The sequence below is a fragment of the Chaetodon auriga genome, chromosome 7 (assembly GCF_051107435.1).
Source record: "Chaetodon auriga isolate fChaAug3 chromosome 7, fChaAug3.hap1, whole genome shotgun sequence".
NCBI lineage: Eukaryota > Metazoa > Chordata > Actinopteri > Chaetodontiformes > Chaetodontidae > Chaetodon > Chaetodon auriga.
In genome coordinates, this window is record NC_135080.1 from 7,261,119 (window position 1) to 7,281,122 (window position 20,004).

The 20,004-nt window shown below is 42.3% G+C and overlaps 1 protein-coding gene across 7 annotated transcripts in view; it reads right to left on the reverse strand.

The window, feature by feature from the left end:
* synrg (synergin, gamma) overlaps positions 1-12,249 on the reverse strand; it is a 35,899-nt gene extending 23,650 nt beyond the window's left edge. For 3 of the 7 annotated variants that reach the window (XM_076734470.1, XM_076734469.1, XM_076734468.1), the window contains exons 1-6: positions 12,202-12,249; positions 6,832-6,872; positions 5,856-5,992; positions 5,490-5,617; positions 4,401-4,506; positions 4,192-4,303 (exon numbers count right to left, since the gene is read on the reverse strand). In XM_076734470.1, the coding sequence (XP_076590585.1) occupies positions 4,192-4,303; positions 4,401-4,506; positions 5,490-5,617; positions 5,856-5,992; positions 6,832-6,872; positions 12,202-12,236 (559 nt within the window). In that variant the 5' untranslated portion in view covers positions 12,237-12,249. Of the gene's footprint in view, positions 1-628; positions 908-2,518; positions 2,924-4,191; positions 4,304-4,400; positions 4,507-5,489; positions 5,618-5,855; positions 5,993-6,831; positions 6,873-12,201 lie in introns of all 7 variants that reach the window. The other 4 variants (XM_076734465.1, XM_076734463.1, XM_076734467.1 and 1 more) reach the window with 2 other exon arrangements.
* Positions 12,250-20,004: the final 7,755 nt, after the last annotated feature.

Consider the following 20,004-nt stretch of genomic DNA (forward strand, 5'->3'; position numbering starts at 1 on the left):
CCGAATGCATGCACAATCAGACTTGGATTATGTTTGGGCCCCGGCGGCACCTGCCAATACATGCGCATCCCTGTTAAACCAAAGCAGTCAGCATGCGCCAGAGGTCGTTCTCTGAGAGGGCGTTACACAGCAAGGGAACAGACGGCAGCTTATTGAGTCAGCAGGTATTACCCCAGGACCGTGACAGACACAGTCCATTTCCACAATGTGTGCAGAGAGCGCCAACATGAGAGGGCCCCGCTAATGAGATTTGGCCTGAAGTGACAGAGGTATAAAGCTGGCAGAAATAAGAGCAGAGACTTGGCTTAGGAGAAGATGTAAAGACACCAGAGAGGGTACCTCACAGACACCGGCACTCCATAACAATCTCAGAGGTGAAGGAAATGTCAGCGGGATTTCATTTAACAGCACATAGGCTACAATACTATGAAGCGCAGTCCAGAATCTGGTATAAAACAATCATGACCCAAAGAGATTCAATAGATTAAGCTGTTGTAACAGAATAAGAGTGAAAATTTTTCCTCAGGAAGAGAAAGAAAACTACTGCTTTGATTGTGTGTTAATATTGCAGCAAAGCAAGGGAGAGAAGAAGAAGCTATAAAGTCTAATAAACAGGCACTTCTCTCACCACTGTCACTACCGCTTTGAGGAGACGAGTCAGCAGCCGGGAGGGGGGCACTGGGTGCTGACACCGGGGCCTTGGGCAGCCTCTCTACGATGAAGACAGAACTCAAGTCCTCAGGGGCCACAGCCCAGTTCCTGGATTTAGTGCTGGACTGAAACTGGGTTGAAACTTTAGCTCTAGGACCCATTGTAGCCAAACGCTGCTTGGACTTAAAGCTAACCTGAGCCGTCTTATCAGCAGTAAGATCGCATGAGGAGAATAGCTTCTCTTCCAGGGACGGGCCTAGAGGGGTGAATGAGCAACAGGTTTCTTGACAACACACACTTGCTATGCACAGCAGTTTGTTGCTACATTTAGAGGAATATTCACTAAGCAATGTGGTCATTTTTTAACAGTCAAATTCAGTTGGTCCTTACTTATTAAAGAACTGCACCGAGGTTAAACTGGAGAAAAGTGCTGCAAATGAAAACCGTGTATCTGGTTTCATGTTTTTAAAAGGAAGCTGAAATTTAACGTCTGGAAAACACAGGTTTAAAATCTGCAGCAATGCTTTATCAGACCCATATAGAGACAGAGAGAGACGATAGCCAGTCCAACTAATGAATGAGAGACGCACAGACAGAAATGGCTCACGGCAGGTTCAGCCCACTGTGATATGACTGACAACCCATTCAGTCTGATCTTCTCGTTGAGCTGATAACATCAGACTGTTCAACGAATACTTCCCTGCATTCAGCCTTCCTCTTGCAGCATGAACACACGCTTGCAGTTCCAAGACTCTTCAACCACTATTACAAGTTTAGCAGCAGAGAAATACTTTCTTTAGTTTTACTTTTATCACTGCACACTAGCTTTAAACACGAGCATCAGATATTATTTAGCATTACTTTATAAATCAGAGGAACTGCGGCTGAGCTCATTTACATCTGTGAGCTTTATCTGTAGTAAATATCAATGAATGCAAGAAGCATTCGGGGCAGTGATGCAAACTTTTCTAGCCCTAATGAAATATGCAGCATGCTTAGTGAAAATCCCCCATAATGTGTTTATATTTGGTTTACAGTATGTCCTCTCTGCACTGTTACATTCTTTCCTGCACGTAGTGTATTAATCCCATATTACCACCGGGACCAATTAACCATGTCAAATTTATGTAACTTGCAATTTTAATTCTACATTATCTGAACAAGGAAAGTTTGCCCATTTCCCAGATAAAGCTGCAAAGTATATCCCTATGGTCTCTCTTCACTTCTGTCAGAGGCAAGCGTGAGGCCACCTAATCTGCTTATTCCAGATGCTAAACAACTAGGTCAGAAATGTCTCAGAGGACTGGGGGATGGCGCTCGATGGAGGGCGAGCTGTTGCATTTCTCTGGACAGGAGGTGATCTCTCCATCCTGTCATTCATAGTCTAGAGACGAGAGCTGTCACCGAGCAGCTGCTCATCCGAGAGATGAGACGGCAGATGACACATGAGAGTGACAGTCTTCTATCTGCGCACAAACCATAAACGGACTCAGTATCGATGGTGGATCCAGCTACTATATGGCCAAAACCTACTGAGAAACAGTGTCTCTTAAATGATGAAGCAAGTTGGATTTCTTATGTATTCTGCAGCCTTGTTTGCCCAGTTCATAATGTCTGGTAGCTTTAAAGCTTTAGGTAATGAGGCCAGGCCATCTGCTGTGCTGGCTGCATGCTCTCACACTGTGACGCAGGCCAAAACCAGCTCAAAATCCAGGCGTACCAGTGAAAATATTCAGCATCAGCACTAAAAGCAGCACTACAAGTAAATAAAAAAAAAAATCCTCCAGATTCATTTGAAGTGTAAATGGTTGAGTATAAATTATGGGGACGGGAGGGGGAGGTGTCAACAAAGCAAAAGAAGAGTTACCTTGAAATGTAGATTGGGAGCTGGTGTTGACAGCAGAGTGCTGGGTGACAGTGGGGATGGACACAGAGGCAGGGAGGGACTGAGGGAGGGAGGAGGAAGAGGAGGGCAGACCTGCCCGAAGGGATGGGGATGAAGGTTGGACTGGGAAAGCATTTACAGGACCCTGAACAAAGTCACTAAAGTCGTCATCGTCCTCAGAGAAACCTGTCTTGGGAGCAGAGGACGAAGGCTGGCCGTGGCCCTGAGAGGAGAGGCCGAAGGTGGAGGAAGTGGAGGAGGAGGAGGGCAGAGGGAAGGAGGCGGGGGCGTCTAAAGGCCCCTGAAAGTCACTAAACTCGTCATTGTCCTCGGACAAAGCTGGGGGGAGGGAGTGAGTGGTGACAGACGAGTGTGATGGCGATGAGTCTGCAAAAATGAAGAAATAATGATGATGGCACAACACATGACACACACTACAATGGAGAGTGAATTAAGGGCTGCACAATGCAAGAGTGAGATTAGACTATTCTGAGCAAGACCAGAAACTGTAGAACTGCTTATTTCGATTCAATAAAAAATGCTTTTTAAATGAACTACAGATTATCAAGTTTAAAAACCACCATTTGTATAAACTAGGGCTGTACCGAATGTCTTTTTTGGATCACACAAATCGTAAAAAATCCTTCACAGCCACTCGTGGAATCTAACTCTACAAACTATATATAATACGAATGAATATTAGTGTAGCCTAAGCTAAATCTGCAACTCTGCAGAAATACCAGCTTTAAACAGAATAAACAGACATGCAAAAAAAGCCTCGAAGCAGACGAATGTTGATTTAGAAATCGAACGTCAACGTTATGAATGAAGCTTCGAAGCTTCAAACTATTCGGTAAAGCCCTAGTATAAATGTCAACACCAGAATAATGCCTCTGAAAGCAGACCAAAGCTGTGCGTCTGGACGCCTCCAGTGGATCACAAGATAAATCTGAGGGGGCTCTTGAGCTGATTAAAGTGATAGAAAAGCAGAAAAAATGCTCTGCGGCATAAAATTTCTGTTCTATTTTTCAGACTTATCTCTCATCTTTGCTTTTTTCTTGTGAAATACTGGACAGTTTTATCTTATTGTTGCTTGTAATTATCAAAATTAAACAATTCGATGGGTGAAAAAGGTGAAAATCCATCTTCCCTCACAACTCGCAGACATATTAAACTTGTGACAAGCAGCTGTTAAATAGACACTTTTAAGGTTTCACAACACAAACAGGTTGAGAATTTCAGGCTGTTTGTCAAATGTGTGACTACAATTATATGAAATGCACAGGAGCAAGTTCAGTGAGGGAAATCTATAGTTCAGGATGTGAACACTCACATCAGAGGTGCACAGATATAAAAGTCAAGACACTACTGACAGGTGCACAGATGAAGTGACAGATGGGAAAACTAATGTAATAAAAGAAATGTGATTAAGAATCTGTGCTGCGTATTATATACTCAGAGGCAGGCAGAAAATCCCAATTTTGGCTGGTCTGGCTGTCAGCTGGGCAGTCATCGTGCTGACCTGCCTCTGACCCAGCCATTATTCTCAGGCGGAGGCATTTCAGCATAGCTCCAGAGAGCTGATCTGCCGATGGAGAGGCACTACGGGGGAAAAAAACCCGAGATTACATTTAAAAGCGCTGAGGTGAAGGTACCTGGCTTCTTGGTCTGTGATGATGGAGTGGGGTGCATCTTCGCGTCTCTGCTGAAGCCATCCAGGTTGCCTTTGATTGCCTCCAAGGCATCATCACGGCTCTTTTCTCCTGTCTGAGTACAGGACAATAGAGGAGGATCAAGAGCCCAGAGGGTTAGTGGACAAACCAGAAAAAACAGCAGAATAAAGAGGCTGTGGAGTGAGACTCACCTTGGGTTTGACACTGCTGAGCAGCCTCAGCTTCTGTTTCTGCTCCTCAAACTGTCTTCTTTTCCTGTCCTCCTCCAGCATCTTCTGCTGCTGCTCTAGACGTTTTCTAAAGGGCAGGAGGAGCACAGACATTATATAAGAGCCGAGTGAATAACATTCTTCAGCAGGTTGGGAAGAGGGCAAGAAGGGGGCGCGCACGATATACTCCATGCAGACATCCAGACATGAAATGGCCAAAACTGAAGAAGTCTGAAAAACTCCTGTTCAACACTGAAGGGGTTTTTGAGTAAAATGCAGGGCGATTAAATGCAGTATAAAACAGGAAAAAGGAGGCTTAACTGACAATTTCCTCTGAGCCAATACGTATTACACATAAATATAACTAAACCTAAATTCATATCATAGTATCATAAGTGTTTTGGGGGCATTTTAGCCTTTATTAAAGTATCAGTAGACAGTAGAGAGCTGAAGGGACAAGGTGAAGAGAGAGAGATAAAGGAAGCAGGAACATTGCTATTACTTGGTCAGTACCTTAAACCCCCAAAGCACCATGACACCCCCAGATCCTGAACATTTTCAACAAAGATATGGTGTAATACTTAGAAGAACAATCAGGAATATATATTTGGATAGAAACCACTGAAAATATGTCAAGTATTTAAAGAAGGGGAGCTATACAACCTTGAAGGGGAAAAGAAGACCATAAAGACCATAAAGTTAACTCAAGAGCAGCAGCGCTGAATCTTCGAGTGATTCAGTGTCTCAGTAAAGTTTTTGTACAACATAACAAGACTAAGAGCTCGGTGAGGCTGCAGAGCTCTGCGCTAAATGCTAACATACAGATTTTCAGTTCATGTAACGTTTACCATGTTCACCATCTTAATTTAATTATCTTAGTACAGCTGAGGCTGATGGGAATGTGGTAAGTTGTGCAGATATTTGGTCATAAATCAATGTGCTGGACAAACTAAAATTATGATGTTGTTGTTTCACAGTACCACACTACGATGTGAGCACTCATGCTTACAAACACATTCGACACACACACACACAAAGAAGAAGAAACACATCAGTGTTAAAAAGTCTTACTGGTGCTCCTCAGCCATTTGTTTTTGCATGTCAGCAGTGTACTGGGGTCCAGCAGGTCTCATACCCATAAACTGTGGCTGACCCAAGAACTGCATCCCAGTGGTCTGCATCCCAATAGCCATCCCACCCTGTCAGACACACAGACAGACAGACAGACACAAAAAAAGAAAAACAACATTGAAACAGCAGCTCAGATATCTCATTAGCATTCCCACTGTCCCACATTATTAGCAAGTTTGTTAAAATACTACAAACGTAAAACCTACATTTAACCTAAAAATCAAAACGGACAAACAGATTCAAGAGGACAAATAAAACCTCTGGGCTGTATCTTCCCAATATCACACCTCAAACAGATAAGCTCACCTGCATAGGCATGGCTCCCGGGGGCATCTGTCCCCCAAAGTTCATTCCCATCATTCCCTGCATGTTGGGCTGCATGACAGGAACCATGGGGAAGCCCTGCTGCTGCTGCTGCTGTTGCTGCTGCATGGGTACCATGCCTGCACAAACACACACAAACACTGCCATGATGTACTGTAGACATGACAAAGAATAGTGTATTCAATTACTGTTTGAAGCAGGAAAGCGGGCCCAATTTCTAGAACGCTGGAAAAGACTTCATACAAGTCTGGAGTTTGGGAAAAAAAAAGCCTCCAGAGTCTGGACATGACTCAGTATTGCAAATCAATTTCCTGGACAGCTGGAAAAAGACACGGGCTCAGCAACATCCAAATCTGTTTTTCTGGTGACTACTGTGACAGCTCGGAGCAAAACAAGAGGAGTGAGTGTGTGTGTGTGTGTGTGTGTTGGGGGGGGGGGTTGTTTGTTTTCACAGATGCTGTGTGAGCTGACAGCCAGAGCTGAGCAGCCAGCTCCTACTGCAGCCACCAGATGATTCACCATGTTAGGGCTCCACAGGGCTGAGTAAGTGGCTTGTTTTGGAGGCTGCACACAATCTACTTTGTCTAAAATGACATGGCTAATGGGAGCATGTAATGACCCCTTAGAGATGCTTATCCCAGCGGTGTGTGGATGTTTATTCAGGAGTGTTACTGCAAAGTCAACAGCCTAAATATGACAAGCACACACCGCTGAATGATCTGGTACATCGGAGGCCTGCAATGCAATGCATGCTGGGTGTGGGTAAGAAAGGTGTGAGCTCCAATGTGCCGAATGTTTGATGCTGGCCGGGGTTTGACAGACATCTATTACTAATCTTCAATGACAGCTGACAGCCGTGTGATCAGCAAACGTGCATGTTGTGATCTGAATCAAAACTTTCGGAAAGTAAACTTGGATCGTCTGGTTTGGAAATCAGGAAAACAGCAGTGTAACTCACCTTGTGGAGGTCCCAGACCTCCTCCAACAGGATACATGAAACTGAAGGGGGAAAAAAAGAAGAAATGCAGGTTATGTGATTCAAACTGAGGCTGAAGTAAAGAAATACACACAATAACACCTTAAATCAGCTTCAATAAACAGACCTATCTCCACAGAAAGAAGAACGGTCTGGCAAAAGAAAAGAACAGCTGCTAACTCTTTTACATTTGGACCTTTAGCAAACAGGTTTGGGTAAGTTGCCATTTTCTCCATAGATTAGCATTGGAGGTTGTTGTTTCCCAACAGGGACTGTGAACCCCTGTGGCTATAAACCTGCCACTGTCCACCTATTTCAGGTATCCTGTGGTACGCTTATCACCACAGTATGAGTCAGACTAGGTCATCTGCCAGTTTTCTATGTGAACTCATAATGTGAGGAAGGAAATTCATTCATTCATTGTGCCTTTCTACAACCTCTGCGTAAGTCATCATTTGAAATTCACTTTACAGTCCCTCAATGCAGGAAATCTGGGTTGAGCTTTCACCCATGCTGCATCCACATTCAGCACACATAAAAGACAGAGTAAGACAGTGAACAAGAAGCTAAGAACATAATAAAACAGGTGATGTAAGAGGACATTTTATACAGAATGATGTTAAGTTATATACTGGAATATGGCAGAACAATAAATAAAAGCCTTGTTTGCTATTCAAAATGTTGACATGACATTGTTAGACGTGTGTTCACAAGGCCACCTGAGAACAACTTGTTCAGTTCTTGAGGTGTCTTTTTCATCATCTCCTGCTCCGTTGAGTCAGACCACATCTGAATTCAGGGTGTATCTTATTGTGCTGCTGCCGTCATTCCAAACACCGCATAAATAAAAGCTGCTTTTACTGACTCTGACAGGTAAGAGGAAAAAAACTGATCCTGAAATTGGTTGCTGTCGGCATCCGCTAATCAGCTAAAAGCAGAACGAGCCTCGCAATGAGCCTTTATTCTGCAAAACCGTTTCAGCATATTCACAAAGATCAGGTTCAAGGTGAATATCCACAACATTAATCCCAAAAATCAACAAACTTGGTGCAGTTTCATTTCCACAGGCGATCTGGACTCTGTCACTGGGTCTGTGCTGAGAAACATGCCTTTAAGGAATAATCAGAGGAAGCCTCCACGAGTCGGCCAAGTCTCTCCTCACCAGAGCCAACTCACACAGGCCTTCAGCTATTTGTCAAATAACTTATTACAACTCAGTTTTGCAGGCTGGAAGTGATGATGCCGAGATAAACGGAAGAAAGAGCCAGCTGGGTCTCTGCTTCCCCGACTGACTCTAAGCTAAATTTGAGCATCTAACAGCATCCAGCTAATCCAATGGGTGAGTGACATTATCATACTGATAACTTTAGTACCAACAAAGCTGCGCTAACAGAAGGGAGGCAGGGAGCTCACTAACACAGTTCAGGCAATTGCCAATGCAATTATCAACTCCCCATGGCAAGTAAGGAATTATTTTGACTTGATATCGTGTTTTTTTGGAGAGATGAGTGATGAAAACTATACACTCAATATTTTAAGACTAACAAGGGATCATATGATTGCGCGTGTGAAATGAACCACCAGACTGTGCAGCTCCTCTCAGTTATACAGAGCGTCACGGTGTCTTTCAACATATTGTTCTGGTTTTCTGGCGTGTTTATTGTTTTGGTCCAGTCTTATCGCTCTTTCATCGACATCCTTTTCAGCATAAACCCTTCTGTACACTTCCTGCTCGACATCAGACACAGCTAGCGACTAGCTGGTGAAGCTAAAAAGCCAAATATTTCTCTGCGGAGAAAAACAGAGCTGCAAGGAGAGTAAATATTGAACTTGCATTCATCAGGTGGACACATTCACTATTCAAAATCGATGCTAATGTTGCTTCATGTCAGCCGTGTGTGTGTAAACAGGCAACTGCTTGCTCTAAATCCAACATGAAATAAGGACACAATATGGAAATGTTGTGTTCACAGCTTGTTTCTGCTGCTAAAAAGTGGCAAAAAAATGCAGTTAATGCAGGTTTAAATAGAGTAAGAAAAGAGTGTCAGGCTTGGGTACACAGAGCCATTGTACGGTGTTCGACTGTTGTTTGCTTGCCTTTTATTTCAACTTGCCTTGTGCCTGCTGATGAAGACTAACCAACTGATGTCAATTTATAAGTCCTGTTGGTGGTAAATGAATAGAGCTTTCTAATATTAGATGGTAGCTTCATATATTGAATGAGATGACCTGAAAGCCTTTACAGTGGCATCTCTAATGTTTCGTGATTTAGAACACCCGGGTGTCTATATAAAGGAAATATTGATCCCATCTGTTTGGTTAAGCCATAATTTCAAACCATTTGACATGCAGACAAAGACGAATGGCTGCCCTTTGCAGAGTGCTAATCTAATACGACTGGGTGTTGTCTTCGGTGATGATGCTTGACTTGGAGGGGTTTAGACTCTCACATCTGCTCCCTGTAAGATTTGCAGCTTATAAACCTTTCATAGGAGCTCTACAGCACTGCTGCCCGCCATCCTGCAGCAAATAGCAGGTCATGGCTGGACAGATTAACATAGAGGGAGATAAGCAGAAACAGCAGCTGTGGACGCAGGGCAGGCCTTGTAAAGGGCCTGTAATCATCCAACAGCTATCATCAAATTGTCTTCAAAGCTGAGAGACGGACAGGACTTTCAGTCAATGTCATCATCACCGAAGAGGCTAAAATTGAAATTATTTTAGTTTGTTCTGAAGCTTCTCTTGTAGTGGAATAACACAGCAGACAAAAAATCACTGAGAAATACAGACTGAGAGGTTACAGCATACGATAAATGTATTGACAGGTCACTGAAGCTGGTATTTCTCTGCAGCTGTATCAAATAAAACAACACCACCAGAGCTAGAACCGTTGGTTTAATAGTAGATTTGAACCATAATTCATTTCCTGCTTGATTATCAACAATTCTGATCATCTACTTATCGTTATTTAATCGGGCAAAACAAGCCAAACATTCTCTGGTTTCAGCTTCTCAAATGCAGTTACCTGCTGTTTTATATCACTGCATCACCTTTGAAAAGTAATATTAAGAAATCACGCAGGGATCTGAGAAACTGTGATCGGTATTTTTCGCCATTTTCTGACATTTAATAAATCACTTAATTGATAAGTCGATCAAAACAAAGTTAATCAGCAACTGTTTGATAACTGACTAATCATCTGAACCTTTGCTGGCTGCATCTTCTCAAATGAAACGATCTGCCATCTTTGTCATTTATGATGGAAATAAAACGTCTTTGGGTTTTGGACGGTTGGCCGAACAAAAGGTGACGTCACTTGATTTTGGCACATTGTCATGAATATTTTTCACTCTTTTCTTACATTATACAGACTAAATGATTAATTGAGAAAATAATCAAAGATGAATCAATAATAACAAAAATAATCTGAAGATAACTGATCATTACAGCGTTAATTGGCAGCCCTAAATGCCACACAATGTCTTTTAAATTGGACTCTGTTAATCGCATGGCCAGTCGAGCTGAGTCAAACCCTCCATTCATTCACCATTAGACTTCATTAATTTGCTTTTTTTTTTTTTTGCTTCCACAAGCGCTGGATCACAAGTCCGTGTCCTGCTAACATACACTAACATGGCAAAGACAAAGTAATTCACCCACTAACACTGTGACATGACATATGTTCAACACATTACATTTCCAGTTATAATTCCAGCTTGGAAATGTCAGCATTTAGAAAACAGACCCCTAATACACTCTTTAGGTCAACACAACAGGCCATCAGCTGATGGTGATGAAGTCGGGCATATGGTGTGATCACATGGTCCACTGTGGACAAATCTGCACGGAGCCATTATCACCTAATAGGATTGATGTCAGGCATCTCTCTCACCACCTCCAAGGGGGAAATACAGCCACTGCAACTTTGACTGAACATCTTAGCATCACTACATATATTCATTGACACAGTTACTCCAAAAACCAAACACATACAAAGGTTGCTTCAACTGGCAAGCAGGTTTTGTAAGCTGCACTACTGCTCCACCTCCTGGCTCTCCTCTCCAGCACTCCTGCAGCCAAACACACTGGACTGAAACTGTCCAGAACTTCAGCCCCTCATTCACATCCGTTATGTTTGACACAGAAACACATTTGGTAACATGTGCACCTGGCACATTGTTATTCCTGCTCTACTATCTTTGTCAAAAATGAGCAAGAAACAGGGACTGATACCCTGCAAGCTGGCTTCATGTGGGCATAACAGAAGTAAACAAAACTGACTTTAGCCAGGAGACGTTATGGCACAAGTCGATAACTGTCCATCAGACGTCAGCAGGATGATGAGCATATAAAAGAGAACTACGATTACCTCGAAGTCTTCACATTACATCTGCTTTTTCCTACTGCCCACACTCATTTACAGTCTTGAGAGCTTTGGGTTTCACCTGTCGGATCAGTGTCACCTGGCCGGTCGAGATGCTTGTACCCAGACCACATTCATTATTAAAGCTGCTCCAGTTCAGCTCATGAAAGAGTCATGAGTCTGGCCTTTTCATGTCCGGCACAGACCAACACCACACTGCTCCAATAAGATACCTGGACATCTCCTATACATTTACTGTTGTGTAATGGTTAGAGATGTGCAGTATGCATGTGTGTCAATAAAGAATTATTGATTAAGCATAAAGTGGAGCAGGTTTACTCCTGGAGAGGAGCTGAGACATATCAAGCACCTGCAGCCGGTGTGATAGAGGAGAAAATCTGAGCTAATTTCGCAGCTTTTTGTAAGATCTTCACTTCCCATCTGCTTCATTTTCATTAATACACGACTGCGTAGCAACATGATACTAAATAACCCCATAGCAGACGAGAAATTAGTCAGAAAGCCAAAGTTGATGAGGCCAGTTATAACTATCAGCCGTCCACGGGCCTGTCTGCACAGGTGCTAGCTGCCTTCTAACAATGCTACAACAGAGTGATGTAGATTTGTTTTCATCTAATAACGTGTTATATCACTGGACACCGTGAGCTGCAGACATAATTACGGTTACGCACGACACGACACGTGAAATCTGTTTGTATATGAACATGGTGGCATTATTTTTGGTCCACTTTGGGCATGTACAGGCAGCAGAGACAGCTAGCTAACCTTAGCTTCCCTGACGTTAGCTGTGACACCTGACAACCAGCCATCTCGTCCCATCACCCTGCCTCGACAACAAAACCGGCCTCTATCGCGGTCTTTGAGGTCCTTCTCTGGGATTAATGTGTTGTTAGGCGACACTCAGAGGCGGACATTTAACAAACTATTGACATTTTAGCGACAGAGTTGATTTTAAAAGGCTAAAATACCTGCTGCCTCCCCCAGATCCTGGCCGCAGCGCCATCTTGATAACAGCAGTCACTAGTGGAGAGATGACGTCAGCAGTGACGTGTAATAAACCTGGTGTTGGGCCCTAAATTGGGTCTGGCAGGCACAACAAAGGCACAGCCGCAGATTAAACTGCCCAAAAGTATCTAAATCAGTTAGAATTAGCACAACAGCAGTGAAATGCATCATACACATTCATGCAGCAGTCATATTAATCCAAAACAGCTGAGAGGGACCATTTTACTGAACAATGAATTTTACTTTCGATACATAAGGAAATTTTGTTTATAAAATATGCACTACTACCCACCAGTATAAAATGTAGTTTGATTTTATATATATAATTTTGACCAGCTACAACATAAAATGCTACATAGTAATACATGTGATAATGTAATAATATAATGTCAGACTGACAGAGGTCGCTCTTCTGCCTAAAGAGTACTTTTACTTTTGATACTTTATTTACATTTTGCTGTTAAAACTTCGGTACTTTTATGTAAGATTTTACAGAGAAAAAGATGTGAAAACTTCTTGCAACACTGCCAATCATGCAGAAAGAGGAGGGACTGATACTCACACCGGGAGAAAGAACTACCTGCCAGGCGCGCCACAGGGCAGCATATTCCCAAATTACAATAAGATGCAATAACGTTCGTCTTCCAGCAGATGTCAGTGTTTAGCCTGTTTGACCACAAACACAACAACAGCTGACCAGGATGAACGCTGGATAGGCTTGTCACTTGACATATGAGGGAAAGTTGTGTTTCTAACGCAATCTCAGTATCTTTTACAATGCATGTATACATTTTAAGCTTGATTTTGTTAACTTGTGAGCCAAAACAATGTTAAATTTAAGATCTATGACAAAAACAGTTGCAGTGGCACTCTTAAACATGCACTTATACAACCATTGTTCTTTTTAATGGGCTTTATTCATGTGGTAATCAGCAATTACTCCTCTTAAACAAGCAAACGTCACCTGTACTGCAACTGTGCATTTGTATGAACGTGTGTCATTAGATTACAATCTCTGATTTGCACCGTGACAAATATGTTATGTAAATTGATATTTTTATTGTTTGCCGTATTTCACGCCACCTTTATCTAATCCCCTGATGTCTTGTCCAACATCTTTAGTGGCTGTTTGAAGTAATGAGGCCATTGTGCATCCTGACAAAGTGATTCAGTTGGCAATTTCATTGTTAGACCAATGACAAGGTGGAGCGACAAGGAAAAGCCTCTCTGGCATTGTCTTAGCAGGTGTCGTTGCGAAAGATTTACGGCTTAATGAGCGTAGTGTAAGGCAGTGGATGACAAGCCCGCTGCGATCCATCACCTGGTCTGCCCTCAACCTTTCCTATACCTCAGCTCCATTCAGCAGCAAGGAGTCAGAGTCCATATACATGACAGAGGGACAAATGCAACCGTTTAGGCGTCAGAGTGACTCACAGCTACACAGATGAAGTCCTTCAACGGCAAAACGTTCTGCAGTGTTTCATGCAGGTCATTTTAAAGACAGTGGCTGAGTTTTTTTCCTCAGGATTTATTTCAATTCCTTTTAATAGCTATCAGTGGCACTGAAGTCAATGAAAAAAGTACACATGGTGGATTTTGTACAGGCTGATTTCAGTATGTTTATACCGGATATATTTGAATTTGACAAATTTTCCGGCAGCAAAAGGTAAATTAGAAAAAAAAACAAACCCTGGGGTGATGTGGAGTTTTGCCGCCTGTGTGAAGGACACTGAGGTCATGCCATTTTTCTCCAGGAGTTCTGGACTTTTAATGACCTGAGGAGAAGAAACTACATGCTGGCTGATGGTGACATATTTTAGACTCTAGACTTTACAATATTTAACTTTCACAGGTTTGGGCAAAAAAATAGAATGAAATAAAAATAATAGATTTAGTATTTCTCCACCAGTCCAAGAAGAGTTATGACAGTGTTGACACAGCACAGAGGCCGGCGTGTTTGGGGAAAATCAGTTAAGTGATGGGTGAAAACATGTAGGTTTTAGCCCTGCCTAATAATAATAATACCTTCAGCTGAGGAATATGAGCCTGTTTTTTTTTTTTTTAAATTAACAAAATACATCAACCAGCTCGACACATCAGTGTTGAATTAAAAGCTTTTCAATATTAAAATAGAACTTAATGTTAGATACGATTTCTGATTTGAATTGGGAAACATCAGATTTTTAAAACAAAATCTTAAGATCTGAGCATTTAATAACAACTACAAATAACCTTTTGGTTGATACTGATTTTCAACACTCAGCCCTTTAAAGGACTCAGAGTCTCTCCACCAGAAACAGTGTTCAAACAGCTTTTGGCCTCTTCAAGTTTGGCCATAAAATCGACAGAAAAAGCACTTTAACAATTGGCTGAATAAGCAAAACACGAAACATCCACATGACAATAAAAAACGATAGAGGAGGCAGCACTCAGGAAACTCCTGGCTGAGGCCTTGCAGGAAAAACAGCACTCTGCTTGGAATAATAGTTGCTGTCTAATATGTCTGATTACCTTGTTGAAAATTCTGCTAGTGAAATCTGCTCTTTCAGTCAATGAATTTGCAAACATTTTTCACGTCTCATACTTCACTAAAACATCAGTTCTCAGTGGATTTCAAGTTGCCTCTTGTGTCAGTTGCATGTTAGACCATAACTTGAATTAAATAATATAAAATCTTGTTCATATGCGTGTTAAACTCATATCTAAGGTGAGCACAGAGAAACTTCCCCTCCTCAGCAGATGAACGTGAACGCAGCCGTCTAGTGTCCAGCTCTGCGCGCTGAAGGTCAAACCTTCAGGTGAAGTAACATTTTTAAGTGGAAGTGGACTTTAATCATCACCTGAGTGCTTGGTTTGTTTATGTGAGCTCATTCCAGCAGGTTGGATCATTTTCTGCTGCTCTTTATTGCTTCTATTAAAAGGACGATTAGGCCTCGTCAGTCTCCCGTCACCTCCCCTTCTCCGAGCCCATTCACAGGCCCCTGGGAGCAGAGCGTGGGCTCCCTCCCTGCTGTGGGTGCCGGGTTTAGCCGGAGGCCGGCCGAGTCTGTCAGTCACGTCCCCTCGACGGTTGGATCTGGACTGGCCGTGGGCAGCCCCCCCAGAGAGGAGGTCTGCAGAGAAAAGGTGAACATTAACCCAGGTCCCATTCTGGGCATCCCACTATTCCCCATAAATCATTAACCCCTCCAGCATCGAGCCTGTGACAGCATCAGCATGACAACATCAATCTGTCAGGATTCCTCTAAACCAGGGGCTCTTACAGGTTTCCAGCCTCACATGCAAATCGGGTGAATTTAGGCTCATTTTGGTGAAAACAGACTTGCACTTTTGCCCTGCAGCGACTCGTCACAAACACCTCAACATTTAGTTTAATGCTTCTTCATGTCATGTGAGTTCTGTCAGGTAACGTCCAACTTAGAGAACCACCTTATCTTATTACTGTTGTTTTCTTGCACAGTGCAAAGTGAACTTCCTCTTAACACTTAAATATTAAACAGGTAATCAAAAGGTAGATTTGTCAGGCATCAAGTGCATGTCAGGCTTTTCAGCTCTGTGTGCGATGTATCACAGTCTGCAGCACGTTTCTAACAGCTGACATGAGAGCAGATCCACAGGATTTCTAAAAATACTAATCTGTCCAGATGGCTGGTTTTGCTAATTAACTTTTCTAAATGTCCATCTTTGAATAATCCCTTCTTAATTTTCAGTGAAAATTTACTTTAAGACAAACGTCAGGACATATGAGCACATGAAACAAAAGCATGGCTCTGAATCGTATGCTGTCATACTGGTGTTCTTCCTTTGGCCTCTGAGGTTCATTCAGGGGAAAATCAGATGTGAGCTGTGTGATTTGGCAGAAGTGAGAGTGAGGTCCATTTTCCTTTGCGCTGTATAAATTATAATGATTTAAAAATATCAGTTTTTCATGAAATGGATCAACAAAACATTCAGGCGTGCAGATGATCAATGCTGTATGTGTTTAAGTTCACTAACTTTGTCTCAATCCTGCAAAAGAAGCCGTTTTGAGGTTTTTGAAGGATTTTCTTGTCGACTCAAATGTCTGAAAATGATTACATTTGGTTTTCTTTGTGATGTTTGCGTTTTGGGTCTGACTGATAGGAGTTGAAGGCGTCCTGTAAACTCATGCACATCGGTCACAGTCGCACGACACAACAATAAAAACGGTAATTTATAAGATCTGATGTAAAGTGACTTCTATGCTTGTTATTCAGAGCTACACACCTGCCTCAAATTTACATGGAAATGCTTAAAATCCTGTTTTTTTCTGCTGTCTTATAATGTGTTGAACACTGTTATTTTGCTTTTTTGTCTGCTTCTTCTTCATTATTGGCTCCAAATTTAAAACCATGCTCATACTCTCTTTAATTCAATCTTTAGATGTCTGTACATGTAATATTGCACTTTTACAATAACATATTTAAGACATGCTCTCAGGAGCTCTGTATGTAGGCTCATTATATCTAACAGGAACAGTTTTCTGATACTTCAAGAGCAAATGAAGCTCAAAATCATAGATTACAGATGTAAGCAGACTCAATATATTTCTCCCTCTTTCATATCAAAGCTTAAAAAAGCGAATGCTAATGAGCTGAATGAAATAACTTAAGATCAAAAGCCGCCGATCTTTTCACGAGTGCAGCCTAGCTGTCACTGTAGGTGGTGCTGGTGGCGATGTACGGTGAAGGGTACTGATTGTTACGACGGAGGCCTGACTGATCTCCATGACTGTGCAGGAGCACAACAGAGGCCTCCTTGAGCAGGGGGTTTTTGATGGAAGACTCCTGTCAGAGCAGCTCCATACATGTGTATGAATTTCTCCATAGAAAGGTTGGCGTTAACCCTGGTCGCAGTGACCAATTAGCCCTGGCAGAGAGTGGCCTCCTGACCCTTGACCCCCGCTGGGTAGTCTTATCCATTAACCCCCTTGGGCCTCAGCTGGAGTTGATGTAGTATCCTTTCTTCTGGCTCTGCTAAACACACGGCCACATTCAGCCCGCAGCTTCCACTTTCTGTCTCTTTGCCCCCCTCCTCTGTCAGCTCGCTCCTTGCGTTGACCCCTCGAGTCCTCGGCCACACTGAGTCCACAGGTCCATCGTCACCTCGCAGCTGCAGCAGAGCTACGCTCTCTAACAGAGCGTCTTCTGCACCATAGCTCTTTACAGTGTTTTCATGAGCTTGCACCTTGTTTATTGTTGGTTGTATTTATTTATTGATTCCGGATATTCCTGTTATTTTCTTTCTGATTTTCTACTAAACTGTAATGAGGGTGCTGCTGTAGCAGAGACAGTACTTTCAGGGACCACACCTTGTATAAAAAAATAAAGGTTAAAACCTTGTTACTCATGAAATGAGCTATATTAACTTGAATTAAAGAACTGCAGAGCGGTTTGTGTTTGCAGTTGTATGAATGTGGGAATTTATGCGCACAAACTAATTTCTTGCATTGTGATTGTGATTGCATCGATTTCAAAATTACTTTCATCAGTTATAATTATGCTCTATTTATGTGCACTCATAATTTGCTTTGTGTTGGTCTTTCATAAACAAGACAAAGTAATTAGACATAATATAGATTGTAAAGGAAACACCGTAAAGTAGTAGTGTGTTATGCATGTATACAGTTAGACTGAGACTTGTTCAGTCAACAGTACCTTTGCATGAATATTAAATAGATTATATATTTTATCAATATTATAACAAATGTCTAGCAAGTGTTAGTGGTAATAGGGTGAAACAATCTGCAGCGACTCCACCTGAACGATATGATTCAGACCAGCTGAAAAGTAGCTTATTTGGAATTAAAAACCTTGGACAGATCGACAGTGGCTGCAGCACAATGTTACTTCTAATTAAGTGGGTTAATAACGTCACCTGACCGGGTCTGCAGCCTGACTGGACATCGTTTTCATCGTGTAGTTGTGGGTTCACCGGTGAGGATTTCAGACTGATAGGACAGCTTAGATGCAGGGTTATACTGTGTAACGGAACAACCTGAGCTGCTTTCCATATTATCGTACAAGAGTATTAAAACTTGCAGGAGAATACTGATAGAACCAGTATTAGTGTGGGTAATGCTTGTCCTAGTAGCAGCATTATCAGTGATAGTAGTAACCGTATTTATAGTTTTATTGTTACAGTGCTTCCAACATGGCCAGAGTACAAACGTGTGCTGATCAGCTTCAGAGTCCAGTTTAATAACTTAATACAGAAGAACGTGATGAACGGGTTTGAATTATGGGTGAAGGGATAAACATCAAGCTTCTCTCCAGGATGTCATGTTTTGACTGACAACATTTGGCCACTTTTGGCTCCGGTTAGGGCGTAAGTCGGGCGGTGACGCTCTGCTGCCTTTGAGTCATGCTGGAGGTGAAGGGAGAGTCCACGATCCTCCGTTCCCTGGAAGTTCTGCGCTTTGATCAGGCGGTTATGGAGGAGGTGACGTTTATCTTGACTGAGCTGATCGTGTCCTGAGGACGTGAAGAAGCTCTTCACTTCAGCTCCCTGGAAGATGACGGCTGCTCAGGATGTGAACAAATCCAAATTCCGACCTTTTTGTCTTATCAGTTTGTGAGCGTGAAACAGACGCAGTTGGCCATTAATCAAACATTAAGTAATTTGTGTAAAAGCTGCAGATTTTATTTGATGTCAGGTTGACACACTATGAGCGTTAACCTTCGGTTAAGTCATCAAAAATATCCCCAAGCTTGTCAAAGCTACTAATAATTCTTAAACTACAGTAATAGTGATGCTGTACTTGAACTAGCGGTATATAATGCTTGATTTCCTCTTGGAAGTACAGATTATTGTTGTAGTCTGTGAATTCCTAAATGAGTTATGGTGCCCCCTGCTGAAAAACACAGAGCAAAAAATACACTGAAAACATTATTTACAGAGTAGCACATGGCATCTTACCATAACATCATGCTGTAATCACTACATTCAGCATGTGTAACGCATAAAAACACTGGAGTAAAGCTAAAGCTAATAAACTGATATGATAATCCTGCTACTATTATCACTAATCGGTCAGAAAATATAGTTTGTGTTTGCAGACAGAAAATCATTCACCGCAGAGTGAATCAAGTTTTTCTCCAAACTCCAGTTCACAGCTGAATTAAATGTCGTGTTTCGAGAGTTCAGTGTTGTGTTTCAACCTCTAACAGATGCTAATGAGCCTCCCAGTAATTCAGCTTCTTTTAGAGGGTAAAGGGGACACGGTCAGATCTTTAGAGGCTTCCCGGGTCTAAAAATCAAAGGTCTCATTGAAAACCAAATAGAGCAACATCAGAGGATTACAAGGCTTCCCTCTGCAGGGCTCCACGATGGAGGCTGCAGGTCAGCGTGGGGAGAGCAAAGCAGAGTCGCTGTAAGCTGCAGGCCTGTTGGTGGTTGAAGTTTTGTTCATGCAAACTTTAGTTTTAAAGCTGGTGTCTTTAAAGCGGCCATATTAATGATTTCTTCTTAATAACAACATATCAAATGACCATGTGGAATGTGAGATAAGCCCAAAGAGAGTTATCACCCGAAGCTGCTGCTCCCCTCAGCTTTATGGAGCTTTATGCTGAGTTTCAGCTCAATTTTACTGCATTAGTTCACTCTCACCTTTCTCATAGTGACGGCTTTGGCTGCAGCAGCCCACTGTACACGACCTGCACAGTTAGCGACAGCCTGGAGATCATAGTGGAGCATTTAGCAGCTAAACAGCCAGATATGTCCAACAGGTGATGGTGGAAACCTATAAC